Source organism: Plectrocnemia conspersa, unplaced genomic scaffold, assembly GCF_051122295.1.
Source record: "Plectrocnemia conspersa isolate PC_06_02 unplaced genomic scaffold, ASM5112229v1 ptg000005l, whole genome shotgun sequence".
In the NCBI taxonomy this organism is placed as follows: Eukaryota; Metazoa; Arthropoda; class Insecta; order Trichoptera; family Polycentropodidae; genus Plectrocnemia; species Plectrocnemia conspersa.
The window spans coordinates 28329896-28351959 of NW_028277169.1; the positions used below are offsets into that span (position 1 = coordinate 28329896).

Sequence of the window (22064 nt, forward strand, 5' to 3'; positions counted from 1 at the left end):
ATTATGTCTTACAATTATATATTAAGTTATCGAAACTGTGTCAATGTAAAAAATATAGGTTTAACAATATTTTAACAAATTAAAAACTGACCTCAACATACTGCAGGTGTTCTGATAAAATACAATGTTATTTTAAGGAAGCATCCAGTGAGAAACTTCCTATTTTTATTTTTTATTTCTCAAGTGGCTAGTTGCTGTGAGAAAAGGAAAAGAATAAAACACATATGCTTATTGTCCAAATAGACAGATTGCATTTTAATAAAAAAAATCGCTATACTCTTTGAATTAAATTATTTTTGATATAAGGGAAAAATTAAATAATTAAAAATAGTTTGATTGCTCATCATGTATTATTAATTATTACGAATCATATATTTTAATTGTTATCAATCATATATTATGTGCCTTTTTTAAAATATTAGGTTTTTATTACCTTTCAACTTTTATCGTCGAACTTAGTTAATTAATTCATCGATAATTTTTTTTTATTGGAATATATGTATCATAACATATTATTTTAAATTTTATTAGTAATATTAATTATATATTTAGATACATTTAGGTATAAAAGTCATTCGCATATTAATTACGCTGGCCCCCGGGATGAGTGTTGTAAAGTTGAACTGCAGGGTAAGAGCCCACTAATCCTCATAACATGTGAAAAAGTGAAATTTCGATTAACCCCTAAGCTTCGAGGGTGATGTGTAATTTTGAGGGCAAATGCTCCAAGGGATGAAGGCTAACAACGCGGCCCAAGTGCGTCGATTCTCAAAGCTTTGCACATTAACAATTTAATTTAACAACTTAAATTAAAATAATATATATTTCTTAATCATCATGCTTTTAAAAAAATATTTTGCTTCTTTTTAATAAATATATATTGAGGGGTTTCCTTCCCCTATGTGTTTCTGATTTACTTTTAGGCACATAAAGTTGAGAAGCGCTGGCAATAAAGACTAGGGTTGCTTGCACTACATACCGTTATTTGAACATTTAATTTGGTAACATTACATCGGTTAATAAATTAAAGTGTGAAGTTCGGTCCGGTATAAATTGGTTGTTTCGGACCGAAAGGGTTCTAACCGTCGATTTATGAGCGCATGTGTGTAATTGTACGAATATTTTTCTTATCCCACCCTTAGCTGTTTGTACCACTGTTTATTTAATTGCAAACATATGTATTACAATACGAAAAAAAACAAAAAAAAACGTAAACACAAAATAAAACTAAAGTATTCCTATTCAGGGGACGGCAGATATCTCGGCCCTTCTCTGCTACCGATACTCAAACAACACACACGATTTTTTGAAGAATCAGGTATGTTATTAATTTCGTTTAGTTTATTATTTAATTTATTATTATTAATAATATTTAATTGTACATAAACACCTATATAAAATAAATTTTATTTATGTATTCGTGCATGTGCATAATGTATATTTTTATCACAGCGGAGATAAATTCGAAGAAAATTGGTCGCGGTTTGCTCAGATTCTTTTACATGGAGAAGTAGCTCCTAATAGAGTGAGTTTCCTTTCGAATGAACGGATTCGATATTGGATTTCCCATTGGAAGAAACGGGCAGATGGAGAACGAGCACAAATTTAAAATCAATACGAAACCCAGATACGTTGATTTTGCACGTGCTGAATTTAACAGTTGTATATAAATTGAATTCGATTTATTTTAAGCATATATTAAACAATATTAGCAGAATATAATAAATCATTAATTAAATATTTATCTATAATATTTGCTATCTGCATATATATAATATATATTTAAATATATATCATACCATAGTATCACAACTTTCGATGAAATAAATAGTATGATTTATATAAAATTTAAATTATTAAATAAATTTATTAAACACTTTAAATCAAGTATTATTAAGTATCGTAATTTATTTAATAATTATATTTTTCTTTGGTCAATTACTCTATATGTGTAAGACATATTTTTATTATTATAAATAATCTAAGGGATTTAAAAACAATTTAAGATGCACTTAATTCAGATAGAAATGCTAATAAACTATTGATTCTGAAAATATGGTAATTTTTTTTGGAACAAAATCAATGTTTCTGTTTCGTTTTTATACAGATAATAGTTACTGATACTTTTATTTTTGTGATATTTTCTATTGATTTGCTCTTAATGTTTCATTTAATATTTTGAATGATACAATTATACTGAAATATATGGTTTTATTTAATAATATAATAGCTACTAGTGGTTTCAACATTTCTGGAGTAGATATTTGTATATAAAAATATCATATTAAATTATTTTGGTACAAAAAAATCGCGTTTATTTTTAGGAATATATTTATAATAGCTCTTGCATATTATATTACGTAGTATTTATAGTAAAATAATCGATAGATTTATTCTTAATATATTTGCTGAATTGTTGATGTTAAGGTTTTATTATATTTTTACTTTATATTAAACCTATTAGCTATTTTGATTTTTAATATAATTTAAATTACCTGAGTCGAGATTTTTATTAATGAATCTTATATTAAAATGAATTAGTGCAAAATATATTTAGCAACCATTTTTATTTGTATGTATAAATGAATATGTAAAAAAGTTAATGCTCCATTTTGGATTTCTTAAATATTGTAGGTGATAGATTTATTATACATAATCTTTTTAACACACTTTGGAATCACACGAATCAAAATTTTTATATACTAAATATTTTAGTAAAATTTTACTTATATATAAATATGTTTATTTATGTGCTAAGTGCTATTTTTATAATTAAAAATTGAATATGGTAAGGTTAGATTTATTTTACTTAAAAATCTGACGTATTTTGAAATAACATCAGTTGAGACTTTTGTGTGTTAAACATTTCAGTATTAAAAAATTTGGAACTATCTTTTATTAATAAGTTCATATGCATATTTATGATAGATTCAGGGAAGAAATGTTTTTTATTTTTATTAAAAAAAATTATGTGTATTTACTTAATGAAAATAATAAGATTTTAAGATACTAATCTTAAAAAATTTTGAAATCGATATTTTGAAATAAAAATATCATATTAAAATATGTTAATGCAGTATTAGGCTTTGTAAAAAGAGTAAGTGATTTTTTTTGTTATTTCTTAGATGGAAAATTTTTTTATTATCTAACTTAATATATTTGCAATCAATGTAGTGGAGATTTTTATATTTTAAAGACTGAAAGGTTTTGTAAAAAATATTTCTTGTTATTTTTTTTTGTTAAATTAGTTTTGTAGGTTTATTTAACATAGTTTAGTACTTACTATTTATAGTCACATGGGTTGAGAATTTTTTATATTAAACATTTTAGTACAGAGTATATTTTTATATATATTATATTATACATATAAATATAAATATTTGTTAAAAAAATGTCTGTAGCGCCTTTTATATTAAATTGTCAATAGGTTAACTCTTATAAAATAGAAAAAAAATATGGTAGATTTATTGAACTAATAATAAATATAGTACATACTAAAGAATCTCATTTCTGTAATAATATGAATCGAGGTTTTTATATAATAAATATTTTAGTACACAGTTCTTTAACCACTTAAAGCCAGCAACTCACAGGTGCGTCATATGTTGATTTTTTTAAAACAAGTTTACGTATTATTTAAAAATTATATTTTTTAATTAATAAAGATTATTACACAAGCTAACCAAGTTTTTTATATTTATTTTTAAAAGAGATAATGACCCATGAAGAGAAATAATAAGTGACACACTAAAAAATTGCTGGCATTTAAAGGGTTAAGAAATGGTTTTCGCTATTTTACTTATAGTGTATTTTTAAATATAAAAAAAATAATAAAATGTAGATATTTAGGTTAATTTATTTAATTTATTATGTTGAAATATCTATTAAAACATTTTAGAATCACGTGAGTCGAGATTTTAATATATAAATCTTATATTAGAATATTTAAATACAAGATATTTATAAATTGGTATTTTTTATAAATATTTATTGTAAAACTAATAAATAGTCAATATATTTGCCCTTAGCGTATTTTATAAATATTCAAAATTAAATTCTATATGCTAAAAGTAAATAGTAAAGCTCTTTAAATTTTGATTTTTTTTTTAAATTTATTGTAACACAATCCTCTATTTATATACATATTTTAGTCAAAATATATTTTGTATTTATATAATTTATTAGATATGTAGATACATTTTTTAATTATTAATTTATTTTAAGAACAACTAAAAAAATTCTGTATTTTAGAATTAATTTAAATTTTCAATTAATTTAAACCTTCAAATAAGTGCTTTATTAGAAAATGTAATATTTCTTAGAATAACATAGCTTTCGTCATTGTTTCGCAATAAAATAATATATAGAACACATATTTTTTCTAAGAATAATAAATTTTATGAGAAAATCTTTGCAAGAATACTATTTTATTAAAATTGTATATTTCTAATTAAATAAATATTAATGACTATTTAAAAGAAAGTAAATTAATATATTAAAATCAAGTATATAAATATTAAATAATGATGTTTTTTAAGCTATGATATATTTAATTTAATTTTTACTCGATTTTTTCATGTGAATATAAACTGTTAATTCAGCTTAGACTTGAAACGTTATATATTTTTCTCACAAGGTAGGTTCATTCCTAAGTAAATACGGTTGAAATTCGTCTAATCAATAAACGTGCAGGATTCGATTTACTCGGTCACCCTCTTTGCTCAAAAAATGATTTGCACGGCGGATGTGCAAAATTGGCATTCTCGTTCCGGAACGCGGAGTCTGCGTGGTAGAACGGCGTCGACGCCATTCGATGACGACACTGACAGCCAATTTTACGAGATTTCCTCTCGGAATTATTGCCAATTGCCCATTTCGACATTAGCGCTCGTTTCCTACCGGCAGACTGGTAAACGATGCCACGATACTCCGACTGATTTTCATAAACGACTTTAAAAAACATTTTAATATTCAATTAGCTACGTAAAACAGTTTATTTGATATATTAAAATATTATTAGAACGATTAGATTATATGTATATATATTTTGAACATTTTTTAAAACAACGCAATTGCATATTTGCAAATATATAAATATATTTATATTTAATTTATATTTTAATTATAATTTATAAATCATTTTTACACCTTAAAAATATGGTATAAAAAACTAATTAATAAGTTTTATTTTTACAAATTGCAGTAAAAAACTAAAAATATTTTTAAATTTATAATTTAGTTGTACACAGATTTTAAATAATTTAGGACAATTATTTAAATGGTCAGTAAAGCAAAGCATTATTTATTTTTTCAGTTCTCATTAAAAATGTATCTCAAAAAACATACGTATTCTAGAAAATATTTATAAAGCATTTAATTTATTAAATTATATTATTATACATTTGGAGCACCTCTTTATTAATTTTTAAACATAGAGGATCTCAATATATTTTATGAACCTGAAAACAGTTATTTTTTTATATCAGTGGCATAAAAGTCATGCACCTGCTTTCCTTTTTTAACTGAATCACAAATAACGGTATTATACACTTCTTGATATTGTTCATTGATCGTTAAACATAGTATATATATAAACGGTTTTATTCTTCACTTTCTTTAGTTTCTTTTTTACATATCAATGTTAGTAATTTAATAAATATTTCGCTTTCACTTCTATTAGTCTTTGTTAATATTTACTTTCAGAATATCCCTCGTATATTTGACCGCATTTGTATCCAATAAGTGTAACCATTCAGAGGTTCATACATATGACGGTCATTAAAAATACTAAACAAGTATAAAACTGTCTTATTTCAATTATGAATTATGTAATGGGAATATAGTAGCACTATAAATAATTTTATTTAAAAAAAATACTTATAATATAGTAGATGCCGTATTTAATCAATGATTTCAATCATATGTATTTATTGTTCGCAGGCATTTCACCGCTAGAATCCAGCAAAGACTTCACGGTGGACGGTATAACAGGGTTTAACAAAAAGAAAAAGAAGAAAAGGCGTCATAGGTGAGTACGTCCGAATCAACAGATTAAATAAATTAAATAATTAACTATATGTATTATAACGCAAAAATATATTGCGGTATAACACGCGGTTACATTAGTCTACCCTTGCGCTTTGAACTTTGCGGCAGGACGATCTTCACCTCGTACCAGCTGGACGAGCTGGAAAAGGCTTTCAAGGACGCTCATTATCCTGACGTGTACGCGAGGGAGATGCTTAGTTTGAAGACTGACCTTCCCGAGGATAGGATCCAGGTGAGTCTCATATTTATCTTTTTGTGATTGTGCAAATTTTTTCTTTCGACCGTTTAACGTCGATAAAAAAGTGTTTATGGGTATTAAAATATATTAAATGAAACCTCAATAGATTCAGGATGTTGTCTATTGTTAGAAAATTGTAAAAAAAAGGTTTTATGAAAGCTCAATGTGTTGTAACACGATACGTTCTCGACTCCTTGTTTAGAGCTACGTCTCGCGATCGTGTTTTTGATATACATTTCTCACTCTCTTTTACGGCATACAAAATCATGTTTTATTGTTTATTTATTTGTTTACGCTGCAGAATTTGGTTTAAAATTATTAGTTATGGTTAAATATGATACGCAATTCATAATTTTAGATACTATATTTTATTTGCGTCATAGGAAACTTACTTATACTATAAATACTAGCGGGTTAAACACTGAGTTTAGCCGGATAGTATTTTATATGGAGCGTCTATAATATTAAGAGCGAACTCAACAAAGTCTTATTATTTTATTTCATTATAATATACCTCAAAACTCATAGAGAAAATTTATTAAAAATATAATTGTAAAATATTTTTTTTAAATATTTATGAAAATATACTGCAAAATAAATGTAAGCTCAGTACATGTGATTTCCAAAATTCCAAAAATTTATTAACCCGACTTTGATTGTGATTAGGCCCTGTTTTTCCAGGGTCCGGATTCGCTCTCGGTGGCCCTGATTGTGGCTACCTTATGAGCTTAGTTGGTTGTTATTATTCTTATACCTTTTAACTTTGTATTCAATTATCTCAAAACATTTGTTAAGTTCTCTTTTGATATTCTCAATTATAAGAGGTATTATTGAGTGTAAGGATAATTTCAAAGAATATTTTTTTTCAATTTTTCACTTAGATAAATGAAAAGAAAACAACATTAGAAAGAAGTAAATAGTAAATAATGGTATATATTTTATTTAATCTCTGTTAATTAAACCGTGTAGTGTTAAAGTTTTTTATAAACGTGTTTTAATATTTTCTTAACTGCATAATATTATATTAATATTTTTAAATACTAGTGTAGTCTATTGCTAATTTTATTAAAAATTAAATTTTATGTTTAAGCATAAAAGTTTATAAAATAATACTGTTTAATTAAAAAATGTACGCTGGCTAAAAACTCGTTCTCACTCAGTGTGCTCCCTTTTAACCGACAAGTGCTAATTGTTAATCTGTTTTAAAATAAAATATTTAAAAAATATCCTCAATTAAAGGAAAACTTGTTAATTAAAATTGCTCGTTTCGCGTTAAGGGAAGACTGGCGCGCAGCCAATCGTGCTCGCTTTTTTTTCTTCTCCTCCGCACCGGGAGTGGTTATTCTAAAACATTCTATTCTTTCCCTTCGCTTTTCTTTCCCCGCCCGCCTTCTCTCTTCTCTCCGACTACCCTCGTGACTTCATCGCGCCACCCCCGCTTTTCCCCTTTTCATGTTTCCACACCGCCATTTTTCCGTCCGCAAACACACACTCGCGCACAAAAGTCTGAACCAAATTAAAATTTCATAACTACTCATCCACCCTCGGCGTGCGCTCGACCCGGGGGGTGGTCGCTTCGGGGTGGCCGGGGGTGCGATACGCAACGTATACGCATTTTTTATGCATGTATTAAAAATAAAAGAAAAAGTCAGAAGAAAGTCTATCGCTTAAGATGTGACGATTTTTTTATATAAAATATAAATTGATCTTACATAAAAAATACATTATATTATTATTATGTACATAAAAGCTTATGGACTTATTAGTGAGGTAATTTTATATGTTATTACATGTAACATGGGATTAAATTTTATTATAAATGCAATAATATTCATTACTGATAAAACTTACTCCTATACTATAAGCACTATTTATTTTTAATTCAATAATGAAATAACACTATCATCTAAAATTAAAAATAGTGTTACTGAAAATAGTTCAATTAAAGTGATTTTTTGAATGTGAAGTTGGATCTTTGAGATATAATCTGTACTATGAAACAAAAAATACATTTGTGACGTGACATTTGCACATTTCATTCTAGCTGCCATTTCTATGTCAACTGTGCGTTAAGTTGAACAGTAACGTGTTGACGATCGATTATGCGCTACTGTAAAACGTTAAGACGGGACTCTAATATATTGCATAAAGCAAAGTATTATCTAATGCTAAATAATGAAAAATGTGTATGCTTTGAAAATATAAATTAGTTTTGCTATTGTCAGTATGATTTTATTAATTTTTTAATGATTGTTTGTCAAAAAATTATTGACTGTTCATACTATAGTAATTTTTATAATAATATAAAAATAATATAATAACGATAAAAATCTATTTTCATTAGCACGATAGACCATTAGTGTGAGTTCGTGACTAAAATCTGAAAGATTTGGGTTCGAATCTCATATGAATCCTAGTGATTTTTAATTTATATCGTTTCTGGGTGATCGAAATTAGTGATTATTATTTATTTATTTAAATTAAATTAATACCATCGTAACCTAATAGGTTACCCCAATGTGTCACGATGATCGAAAACATTAATTCTATTATTTTAATATACACAAATATATATATACCATATATATATCGTAGCTAAAATTAAACATGTCAATGTGTAATGCCAGCGTATTAAGTATTTTATATAATTATAATTTCGTAGGTGAGATTTTCCTAATCTCACGGTTGAGTATTGTTATGATTGATATGGTTTAAAAAAGCTCTGTCGCACTTATATGATACAAAAATTCTGGCGCTAGGAGAAATTATAATGAAAAAATATTCACGTGAAAAAATTATACAAATAAAAAATTACACACATAATTAATTTATCACTGCAGTAATCTTTAGTTACATATTTTCGATGTGCATATAAAAATTAAAAAGCGGAAATAAAAATGTGTATTCAATTTTTATAAATATTTTACAATTAAATTAATTGTTTACAAATTAATAATAATTACGGAAAAATTCACTAAAAGTAAAATTCATTCTTAATAACGTAAAAAATATTGATGCAAGTTATTATTTAACAATAAATTTAATTATAGAACATTAAATAAAAAAGTGGCATATACCAATTTTATTTTATAATATTTTCAATTATTATTTTTCTATTTAAAATTACTTTCGACCACCAGTAGAATATATTTATAAAAAAATATATACATACATGCTTGGTTCTACTTTTGATGCACAGAGAACAGGTTAAACATGTCACAGAAAAATAAAAAAATAATACGGTGTGAAATTTATTGCGAGTGTAATTTTTTCCATGTAAAATTTGTAATATTATCACGTTTATTTTTTTTACTTGAACTCATAGAAAATAACATTTACGTAGAAACAAAAAAAAATAATACTGACGTGTAGATTAATTTGTATATTCAATGCGATTAATATCGTTCGGTACATTGAATTTTCTAATCATGAGTAATAACGCCTAGTTAAAATTTACTATATATTAAACTACTCTTAAATGTAAAATAGTCTCTTTTTCCTTAATATTTTTAATTAATTCATGAATATGTTGGCTTGCTTTATTAATCTCTTAAAATAAAAATGAACTTGTAATTGTAAAGACTGCAGGATAAATTAGGCTTGTTTAAAATATTCTTTATAATTTTTTAATGTAAGCATACTTTCTTCAATAGGTGCAGAATCATGAATGGGTTCTTGTATTGTTTTTTATTTGCTTTTGAATTTTAGCTAATTATAAAACGAATCGCCTTGTCTAAATCATAGTAATCTTGCCGGTCGTTACTCACGAATCGATCGATCGCCGACCGCCGGTTTTGAGCCGCTGCCTTCAGGGTTGCGTAACGGGGCACACAAAATCAGCCCATCTGTACATAGGTATATGTATACAGTAGGTGTGTATAATAAAGCTAAAACGCGTTTCATGCTAATGATTTCTACGTTGACTTGGCCGTAAACAACGCCGTGATTGCTTATTAAACGCCCTAACGGCCCTCCGGCATGATATTCAATTTTGGACTTTATACGCACAAAGCGCACGGGGGTTAATTGACTGAGCGTTACGCAATTTGTTACAAACTAATTATGTCTAAATTTTCCACCGAGGCAAATTATGTCAGCAAATAGCTTTCAGCAGCGCGAAACAGTTGCCAACTTTCCGGGCGTACTGGTAGAGCAAAAGGCAGAGCGAGGGATGCAACCCATTTTTTTATCAATTTATTTCGATTTAATTTCTAAGATTCTTTCTGATGCTATTAAATCAATAATGTGTGTAATTTTTAAATAAAATTTCAACCACTCTTTTGAGCATTATTATAGTTGCAAAGCTTAAAAAAATAAATTGCTTTATTGCCTACTCTTTCATAAGTAGATGTAAATATGACAAAAATGGCTATTTAAAACTATTTTAATCCAATGTAGAACTTGTGGTTTTTCAATTTATATCGTATCAGAGAGATCGGAATTAATGATTATTATATAATTATAATTCCAATTGATCATCATCATAGATTTTTCTAATCTCACCGATGAATACTGTAATTGAATTGAATATTAAGATAAATATTAATATTTATTTTTTGATCCCTTAATATTCGTAAGCCCTTAGATTAAGTTCATAGCTAAAATACAATTGTATTACATCTAGTTTTGATACAGCAAGCAAAAGTCTTAGATTACCGGTATTTGATAATAATTAAAATTTAATTATTTAACTATATTTACTTAGCGTTAAGCAATCAGAGAAAGCCATTTAAATTAAAATCGAATCAAATTCTCGCTATGGTCTAAAACTCTAAAATAAAACTTTATTAAGCTCCGCTGTTCTCTCTTTATAGCCCGCTCTTATATTTCGTTAATATCGTAAAGGACAATTTATTTCAATTTATAGCTAAGTGTTCTGACATTTAGTGCCACTTTGGTAGTGGTTTACACAGCGCTGCAGCTTACCCCCCATTAAATACTAAATCAGCTCGCGGGGTACTTACACAATATAATATTGTATGTATAAAACAGATTCGTATTAAAATGCTGTGCCGTTAAAACAGGAAACAACATTAAAGTTATTATTTTGTTACACTCGAAACATTAATTTTTATACCCTTGAACCTCGTTCAGTAAATATAAATACATAGCTACATCATATTTTATTTTTATATTTTAATAAAACTCTGTTCATCATTACTTAATAGGTTTTTCCAATGTGTCATAATGACCATTTTACAAACATTAATAATCATTAATAAAAAACAGTTATATTGCACACCTAAAATATTAGGGGTACCGGAAAAGATTCCATTTTTTTTTACATTCCTTGTTTGAGATCAGTTTGACCCTGGACACGGTGGAGTGAGCATCTTTGTATGTTTTTTTTTCTATAGTATTGTTCCTCGGCTTTCTTTTTGCGCCATAAATATTTTTTTAATCTTAAGGGTAAAATTAGCAAACCAGAAGCAATCGAACAATACATACGGCATTGCATGCTACTTTTTTTTTCGATCAAAGCTGGAAAGCAACTAAGGCAGCTAAAACCATTATTGAAATTTATGGAGCAGTAATAACAGCAAACAGATGCCAGTTTTGGTTCCGGCGATTTAAATCTGGCGATAGGACCTTAACAGACGTTCCGAAATCAGGACGACTTTCGAAATTCGACGATGAACTGCTGAAGGTCATTTTGTAATCAAATCCTGGTCAAAGTATCGAGGATTTATCCCAAAAACTTGCTGCTCCGTGGTCTACAGTGCAAGAACACAAAAAAATTCGGCAAAACTAATCGAATGGGTGTTTGGGTTCCCCGTGCGCTGTCCGTAGCGAACAAAGAGGAGCGAATGAACACGTGCCATTCACTGTTGTCAAGAAACAGAATTCACCCATATTTGGATTAAATTGTGACTAGTGACAAAAAGTGGATAGTATACGACAACGTGGTGCGAAAAAAACACTGGCTTTCCAAGAAGAAAGTACCTGTTCCGACCCCTAAGCCCGACCTCACCCTTCGCAAGTCCTATTGTGTGTATGGTGGGATATTCGTGGAATTATCCATTATGAACTGTTAAAACTGGGTGATACGATAACTGCAGAAGTTTATTGTCAACAACTCGAAAGATTGAATGAGAAATTAAAAGTGAAACGTCCGAATTTGATAAACCGAAAAGGAGTGATTCTGTTACACGACCACGCGCACCCTCTCAGTGCAAAGATGACCCGTGAAAAAATATGCAATTTAAATTTTGAAGTCTTGAAGCATCCTACATATTCGCCAGACCTCGCTCCTTCTGATTTTTATCTCTTTAGATTTATGGAACATTCATTTAGGGACAAAAAATTTGAAAATCTGAAGGAAGTCGAAAATCATTTAAATTCGTATTTTAATTCGAAACCACCAAATTGTTATAAAGCGGGAATCCAAAAATTGCCTAAAAGTTAGCAAAGAGTTCTAGATAACTATGGGGATTATATTTTATAATATGTAAAATAATATGAAAATAAAATTTCAATAAGACCTATGATGTTTAAAATAATGGTTTTCTTTCCGGTACCCCTAATATATGGCACCATCCCACATTGAAAACAACTTTGAGAAAGCTCGTTGAGAAGTTGGATAGCATGTGCAAGACTAAAAATTTTCACTGACCCGAAAAGTCTTTTTAATAGTCACATTTTAATTATTTTGCCCCGCAGTCAAAAAAGGTTGCCGTGGCCTGCTCTATGGTATTCTAAAGCTCGCAGCTGAAAGTCACTGAGCATTGATGGGTTATCGACACTGTTCTTTGGCAACTTTAAGACGCTACAACAATAATGCAATGAATTGTATCCCAATGCTTCTAATAAATAGTCACTATGATACAAATATGGATACGACCCCTACTGCCTCTCATAAAAAATTCAAATAAAGTACTTTGCTTCATTTAGATTTAACACAGTGGATCTATATTTAAGGACGCTACGAACTAACGTATCGTACAGAGCGCGCTCCACATAACGAAGCCGAGAATCCTCGACGTCTTATCGCAAATTTTGGCGAAGTGTATAAAAAATTTTCATCCGCCTAAAATGTAAGGGGATTAATAATTTTAGTTGAATTATAGCATTTTAAAAACTAATTGGTCCCAAAAACTAAGCATATCCCTGATAGATAAAAACTATCAAGCTAATATAAATTTAGTTTAAACCAAGTAAATTTATTTAATACTACCGCATATTTTTTCCTAATATATAATTTAAAAAAAAATGTCATATTGATTAAGCATATGTGATTCTACGCTTGTGAAATAACAACATAAAATTAGTCATTAAAGCAGCATTTATTTTTTTAATTAAGTTTGAATTCGTATTTTATTAATAGATACATCTTGAATTTTTATAATTTTAATATTATTCAAGTTTAAAAGTATTGATCGTGTATAATATAAAGCACCTATGGCAGTTCATACGGTGATTTTGCCTTTATTTCATCTATGGTCGTAAGACGTTGTCCTTTCAATGTAATTTTTATTTAAAACAACATGAAAAAATGGCATATCTGGTCTATACTGAGACTGCATCACTTGCTAAAAATATAAAAAAGTGTGAACTAGTCGTGGTGTAAAATCAAGAGTTGATGTCAACCACTAATTTAGCTATTTTTTTAGAATTATCTCAGGTAAAACTGCAGTGTATAATATTCTTGATTTATCATCTAAAATCATTCCGTTTGAATAGCTAAACATTAAAAAGAATTTTGAGATTCGATCGAACTTGACGTACTTTTTTGCTTTTGCATCTTTAGGGTGCCTCCATTAATACGATTGATTCTTTGTTTTAATGCCATAACACTGGTGATTTGTTATATGTTATGGCGCATTGAAGCAATTCTGTACAAGATACTAACTAAGTAAGCGAACTCCCTAATATCCATATTTTTTCAGATTTTTACCGATGGTTAATATGCTAAATCACCCATCTCTCTCTTGTACCATGTATAAACCTTTCGTAACACAAAATTTAATTCATTTTTTTTGTTTCGTAATTTTCAAAATAAATAAATTACCGAGCATGATAAAATACGTTTTTAATTCTTGTATATCAAAGACAAACTACGCGTCCAATAAGGCTAATAACACGCGCATTCAAACACAATGAGATAAAAATAGATGAACGCAACTACAACTATATTTCTGTAATTTAATTATTTATATAAGTAAATAGATAGTAACCTTATTTATTTATTAGAAATTTATAGAAGAACGTTCTATAAAAAAATTGCATTTCAGTTAAAATAAATACATTTTAATCTGTTTTAATTTTATTTTTTTAATTTATAAAATATGCAAATTAATATATAGGTACATATCTAAAAGGCAAAGGAAAACTTACCATCGAACTATGTCGATAGTATATTTATTTTAAATATTATTCTTGTACCTGTAGTATAGTCACATTTGATTCTAGGTGTAATCCAACTGGATTCGTATTGGCGAAATTTCTAATTAGAATTATGAGCCCACAACTCCACTGGGCTTTCGGTTGCAACCGCCCCCCGGCCGCTGATTGGCCGTCACCTATCGCCGTCCCACTCTAGCGCGCGCCCCCCTATCGACCCCCACCTCCTTTCGGCCATATGCACGAGTAACGCATTCGGTATAATACGAAACGGGCCGCACACACGCTACGCAATTAATTAATTCGCGACCTTACATCGCCGTAAAAAATAACATATACCACAAGTACAGGACAACCCTGAAAATATGTATACGTTTCCTAAACAAAATTTTCAATGGAGGGATGGATAAAGCTTTAATAGGAATAAAAATATTTTTTTGGTAATAGTAATAGAGATAAAAAATTATATTTATGAAATGATAGTAATGCAAAATATAAATGAAGCGTCAAATATCCGGCCCTATACATGGACTTTAAGCTATTTCATTTATTAAATACATTTTACAACTTCACTCTAAATGACTTGCTACCATTGTGACCCTAGGACTGATATTTAAAAGGAAGAGAGCGCTCACAATCAAAAAATCTTATTATATTATAAGCAATTAATCATGTGCTTGCTCGGTGTGGAGTAACGTCAATAATACTATTTTAAATAAATCATTTAAAATGGAGCTGTAAAAATAATGTATAAAACATATATTTATACAAAGCTTGAAAAAATCATGATATTAAAGAACATTGTAATTTTCATGCCATATAATACTATAAAATTATTTCGCGTGACCACACTAGCCCAATAATCTTATGTTTAGAGACTATGATAAAAACAATATTTTTTTTAAAGATCCTTCTCATTCTTCAGTATGTATTTTTTAATATAAAAGTATTATTTTACTGACTAAACTCATGTTAAAATCAGTTTTGTGACCATTTATTGCATCGATACAACCCTATAGATTTACATATATTTTACACAATGTGAAATATTTTTTTGAATATATATTTCTCAAACTAAATTTTGGATATTTCTATATCAGATTTTCATTGTTTAACCTAAAGTTAAAACCAGATAGTAACCAGTTACTTTACTGATTGTGGGTTTAAATACATTATTTAATGCACGATTTTGCTATATATATTTAGAAGATTTTTCTCATTCTTTACTTTTATTTTACTGATTAAACCCAAGTTAAAACCAGTTTTATGACCATTTTTTGCATCGATACAACCGTATGGATTTGAATGCGTTATATATTTTTGAATAAATTTATTTCAATCTAAAATATGTATTTCACTGTTTAACTTAATGTTAAAACCAGATAAAGATAATTCACTTTACTGATACAACTTTTATTATGATTTCAAGTATATAATATTATATCCAAATTGTGTATATATTTTTAAAACATTTTTATTATAAAAATATTATTTTATTGATTGAACTATGCTTAAACCAGTGACCATTTAACCTATTGATACAACTTTAATTATGAATTTAAATATTTTTTTCACTATATGTAATTTTATATAACATTACAATTTCACTGATTAACTTTATGTTATTAATCAGTATCATTTTAAATAATAAATGTACAAAAAGATGAGATTATTTTCCTTAAAAATATATTACAAAATAATAGGAATTTTAAAAACAAACATATTTAAACAAATTAATTTAATACCCTATTTATCAAAATAATCCTTATTTTGTAACTCTGTCAATATCGAAAAATAAAGAATAACTTATTTTATTAATGAATTTATGAAAAATACATAACACAGTTTGAATAATGAATACAAGTACATATCAGGCGCGTATGGTGAGATTCTTACCCTTTCGTTCGTTCACATGTTAAGTGACGAGAGTGAGTAAGAGATAAGGGCGTGCGGAACGCATGTAACGCACGCCCTTATTTCTCACTCACTATCGTCACTTAATACGCGAGCGAGCGAAAGAGAAAGTATATCATGGTAAGCGTCTGGTATTCTACATATTGTACATACATAAATCATTAAAAGAATCAATAATATTTATTTTTATTTTAATAATAATAAAGCATTAAATGTTTCAAATTTCGAATTATTTATTGATCTTCTGTTTTGCTAAGCTCACGAATAGCTTGGTTTTATGATACTTTTTTTTTACTTTTTTGCTCTTTATGCTCTTTATTTTCACATACTGCGCATTCACAGTCACTAATGTGAGTTTAAAATGAAACTAAAATTAAATTGAATAGACCGATAAAATATGTACATGAATTTGTATAACGATGTTATTTATTATATTATATTTGCCTCTGATACTTTAGCATATAATAATATAAAATAAATATACTTTTAATTATAACACACATGTTAAATTGAGCTGTATCTTTTCTAAAAATAACTGTCTTAAATATTTTATATAAATTTAATGTTGAATTTATATAGTGAATATAGTAGTTATATTTATATAAATGCTAACAATGTAATATTCATACACTGAGGTAGCGAAATATGGAATTGAATTCCATAGGGTCCTTTTAAAGGATCTGCCGGAGACACTTCCATCTAGCACCCGGCAGGAAGTCCTGTCAATATTGAATGCGTTTCGGTTCCGACGCGCGTCGTCTGCCGCTAAAAATCCAAAAGAACCAACGATATTTTCCAAAGGGAAAACAAACGACCCATACACGCTTCATTACGCAACATTCGACAATTAGCAAGAGCCGCCGGATAATGGCGAATCACGTCATACGGGCAAATTACCGTGTAATTAATTGGATGATGATAAATTGCGGTTTCGTTACATTGGCGGATATGAATTTATGCGAATGACGGAAATAAATAAATAAATTATGTTTGACACAATTGGAATACATATATATTTCACTACAAAACATTTCCAACTTTTAATGAGTTTTATCGTAATATATACTTTAATAGTTACTTGGAAAAGAGACGAGAAAGTTTATGGAATAAAAAGATATGTATCATAGTACATTCTTAAAAAAAGTTTTACTTAAAAAGATGAACTTTCGTTCGATTTATTTATTACTAATAATAACTAAATCTAATTAAATTTTGCGCTGGTAATCAAATTCCACTAAACCGGTCCCTATGTAATAATCCGCCACGTCAATGCGTCAGAGTAGCATTGCTCCAGATAACTATACACAAAAATATACTCTCTCTATAATCATCGAGTCGGATATTGGCGTAATACGGCCGTATATCGTTCGAAATTTGATATTTGGCCGTAAGGCCACGAGAGGAGGCGCATCTCCGGAGCAAGTTGGTTGTTAAAACATCCGGCCGGAGCGGCTCTGCTCTAATGGCGCTAATTTAGAGCGGGCGGCACAGGGGTGGCGCGTTCGGGGGCGGAAGGAAGGGATGGTGTATTATACGGGGTCAAAGGGATGAGCGAGCTCAGAATCCGACGAGATGATCTGATAAGGGCGAAACTCGTGCGGCGGTAAGCAATAAATAGCGCAGACGAGATTTTCCGCGTTAGAGGTCAATTTTCCGACCGGACTAACAGCCCGAACAGCTTTTTTCATAAAAATATATATTCATATAATATGAAAAGTGTACGGGGCACGTAGTAGATTTTATAAAAGACATTTCTTGATATTTTTTATTTAGATGATTCACGCATTTTTTTTGTGTAGTCGATTTTATTTTTTATTGTTATGGTATGTTTTAATATTGCTCAAGTTAAAATCAAATCACAACTAATATTTTTATGCTTATATGTATCACAACTAAAACCTGTTATAATAATTTACCTTATTGCTACAACTTTACTCCCATTTATATGTATTAAAATAAAATTTATAGAGTCGAGTTTTTTTAGCTCTTGTTATTTATTTATTATCGATTCATTTTAATACAATTTTTTTGGTGTAATCGATTTTTATTTTTACTTGTTATGGTATGTTAAAATATTGATAATCTTTAAATCTATATCACAATTTTTAATTTAATGCATATTTACTAATATGTACCAGTGGCGTACGGTGGGTGTTAATATTGGGTGTGCTATAAAAAATTTAAAAAAAGTACATTTTTTCATTTTTATTAGCCGAGGTTTTGGCATGCCTAAACTGCCTTACAGCTTTTTCCCATATATAAATAAATAAATAAACAGCAAACCTATTCTAAAATATTATTATATAAAAATATCAAATTTCCAATAAACATAAAATTATAATTATTTATATATAAAATCTAATCTTCTTTCTTTAATCATAAATTTTTCTATCACGCTGTCATAAAAAGTGCTCTTCTTTTTAATATCCATAAGGATCCCTTTTTCTATTGAAATCAAGCTAAGGCCACATAGCCTTTCTTGGCCTTGGGTACTTTGATAACAATTATTAATTCGTTTCAGAGCAGAAAATGAACGTTCTGATGAAGCAGTACTGCTTGGAAGAGTTAATATTAGTTTGCCTAATTTATCTATTTCCTGAAAACCTGACTTAAGATTATTTGGGTTCATAAATTGTACAAGCTCTTGAACAGATTTCTCTGCAAATTCAGGTAAATGATAAAGAACAGCAAGCTCATTTTTTAAACTTATTTAATCAAATAATGTTCTATAGAATTGTTGCAGTTTGGTAAGTAATTCATTTGGAAATTTTCCTTTATATTGCTCATATTTTTCTTTCTCCAGAAGGTGAAAATATTCCAATTTGGACATTGAAGAAAAACGGTATTCAATTTGCTTACATATATTATCAACTATTGTATTAAATAGTTGGCTAAACGCGTGCTTTTCTTCAACAAGCAAATCATTACTCAGTCTTGGATAATTTTCTTCCGTTACATAAGAATCCCATAATGTTTCATAATTATTTTCCTGTTCATGTCTGAGTTTTTGCAAAATTTCGGTAACTTTCTTACAGCAATATAATATGTCAAAAGTTTTGGATTGTAAAATGTTGTGTAACACATCAGTTTTTCCAAAAAGGTTTGAAAATATGTGGAGAAGTTTTCTTGTTTCAAAATCTTCCAAAAAGCTAAGAAAACCTCGTGCTTTTATTACAGTGTCGGGGTCCCATAGTTCACAATTTTTCACGACGTCTCGAAAAACGTTCGTAAATTCATTTCTGTATTTTTGTGTAACAGAAGGAAGTCTTCTACCTACAAACTCTTGTAAAGCATTTATTCGTTTGGAAGATTTCGAAAAGAATGCAGACAATCCATTTAAAGTTGGAAAGAATGATTTGCACACTTTTATATTGGAAAGACCTTGTTGTAATGTTAAATTCAACATATGAGCATAGCAGTGTGTAAAAATGGCCAGTGGATAAACTACGAGTACTTTGGCTTGCAAACCATTTATATGTCCACTCATTACACTCGCCCCATCATAAGTCTGTCCAACTAATTTTTCTTGAATTTGAAATTCTTCAATTATATTTACAAGGTGGCAAAATAAGCCATCGGCTGTTTTATCAGAGCTAACGTCTGTAAAGCCAATAAACCGCTCGTAAACTTCACCTTCATAAACAAAACGCAAAACTGTTGAGAGCTGTGAGTTCGTCATTATACCTGAAGTTTCGTCAAGAATAATAGCGACAAAATTTGCTGAATTTACTTCTTCCTTAATATGATCTTTAATAACATCACCAATTGCTTCAATTACGTCATTCTGTATGGATGGGGAAGTACCACGAAACACCGTTGCAGTATTTAAATGAGTATCCAAAACTGAATCGTATTCTCGAAGTGCATTTAAAAATTCAAGGTGATTTCCTTTGTTTAGTGAATTACAGGACTCATCGTGGCCTCGAAAAGGTTGTTCTTGTTTTCCTAGATATACTACTGCGTCAATAATTCGTTTTAATATTTCTCTATTTTTATTTGTTGTTCATTATGTTGACTTATATTAGCTTTACGTTGAGCGTCAATCATGACTTCAATTCGTTGTTTTCCAAACATTTTGAGAGAAAAAAATGATTGAACGTGTGACTCCGATCTTTTGTGTTTTTTCAGTGCCCTTATCAGATGACTAAGGTCAGCAAATCCACTTTTATTCCACACGCTTCTTTCTTTGGAAAACAATAAACATGGCCAACAGAACAATCTAGATCGAAGTTCGCAACCTGTTAACCATTCAGTTCGTTCATATGATGAAAATGAAAAATGTCTTGTATATTCACATTTATTGTCTTTATGCTTCATAAATAAATTGGGAAGAGGTGGACGTGGTTTGCCAATTTTGATTATCTTCAATTTAATTTCATAACTTCTTTTTGAAAATGGATTATTCAAAATATCTTCAACAGTATTCTTCATCATTATTGGGGTAAATAAAAAAATATAATCTAGAATAGAAAATTAAATATTGATCATATGTAAATAAGATAATAAACTATTTTACGCCAAAATATAAAAAAATGAGTGACCTGTTATTGTGATATAATGTAATAAAACAGCAGCGACGGACGCAAGAGTTTTTGAAGTACGCGCACCAAATTCGAGACCAATTTTACTACTGAGCGCTGCCAGCCGACAGATCGACTTCAGCCGTTAAATCTCGGAACAATTTACTTTAGTCGGCGGCCGCGCGCAAGGTCGGCGCGTTATATGTGTTGTTCCAAAACGATCGCTCGCGCGAAAACGTTCAGAGCGAATGACAAATACCAATGCATACTATACACTGCATATTAAAATTTTATAATTTTGCATACTACTGTATGCAAAATGATGTCGCTTTACGCCCTAAATTTTCTAAATTTCTAAATTTATATTTTAGATGGTTTTGCGGGTGTGCGCCGCACACCTAGCACACCCTGAATATACGCCCCTGATATGTACCCCATTTTAAATCCAGTTTATGATAATTTTACATTTTTTTGTAAAGGCAATTTATTTTTATAGTATATTTTTTTATTTGGCATATCTAATATTATTGCACAATAAGTAAAATAGGGCAATATGACACTATTGCTATTTTTTTGTGTTTATATTAAAAAAAAAAATTCTGGATAATATACCTATTTTTCTATTTTTTAATATGTAATTAGAATGTTCCTTAAAATTTAATTTTGTATTTACAATTACTCCTAAATAATTTATATTATCAACTATTCTATAATATAGTTATCTCTAATAATTTTTATAATTAATAAATATACTTTTAGTTTTATTCTCATTTAGTTTAAGTTTATTATTTTTTAATCATATTTCTATTATACTTAATTCATTATTTAAATTATTTACAACTTCTTTAATTTTATCATGTGTCTTCCACAAACAGGTATATTTTTAATTTTTTTACATTATTAACTATATTATTAATATATAATGTTAATATCAATGGTCCAATTTAGATCCATGTGGTACACTCATAGGTTTTTCTATACAAGGTAACATGTTAATTGGTCTC

The 22064-nt window shown here is 28.6% G+C and overlaps 1 protein-coding gene across 8 annotated transcripts in view; it reads left to right on the top strand.

Annotated features, from left to right (window-relative positions):
* Window positions 1-22064, top strand: part of LOC148235359 (uncharacterized) — a 151473-nt gene that overhangs the window by 52279 nt on the left and 77130 nt on the right. For 3 of the 8 annotated variants that reach the window (XM_088186894.1, XM_088186891.1, XM_088186895.1), the window contains exons 3-5: window positions 1247-1318; window positions 5941-6028; window positions 6157-6280. In XM_088186894.1, coding sequence (XP_088043020.1) covers window positions 1247-1318; window positions 5941-6028; window positions 6157-6280 — 284 coding nt within the window. Of the gene's footprint in view, window positions 1-1246; window positions 1319-5940; window positions 6029-6152; window positions 6281-22064 lie in introns of all 8 variants that reach the window. The other 5 variants (XM_088186890.1, XM_088186892.1, XM_088186893.1 and 2 more) reach the window with 3 other exon arrangements.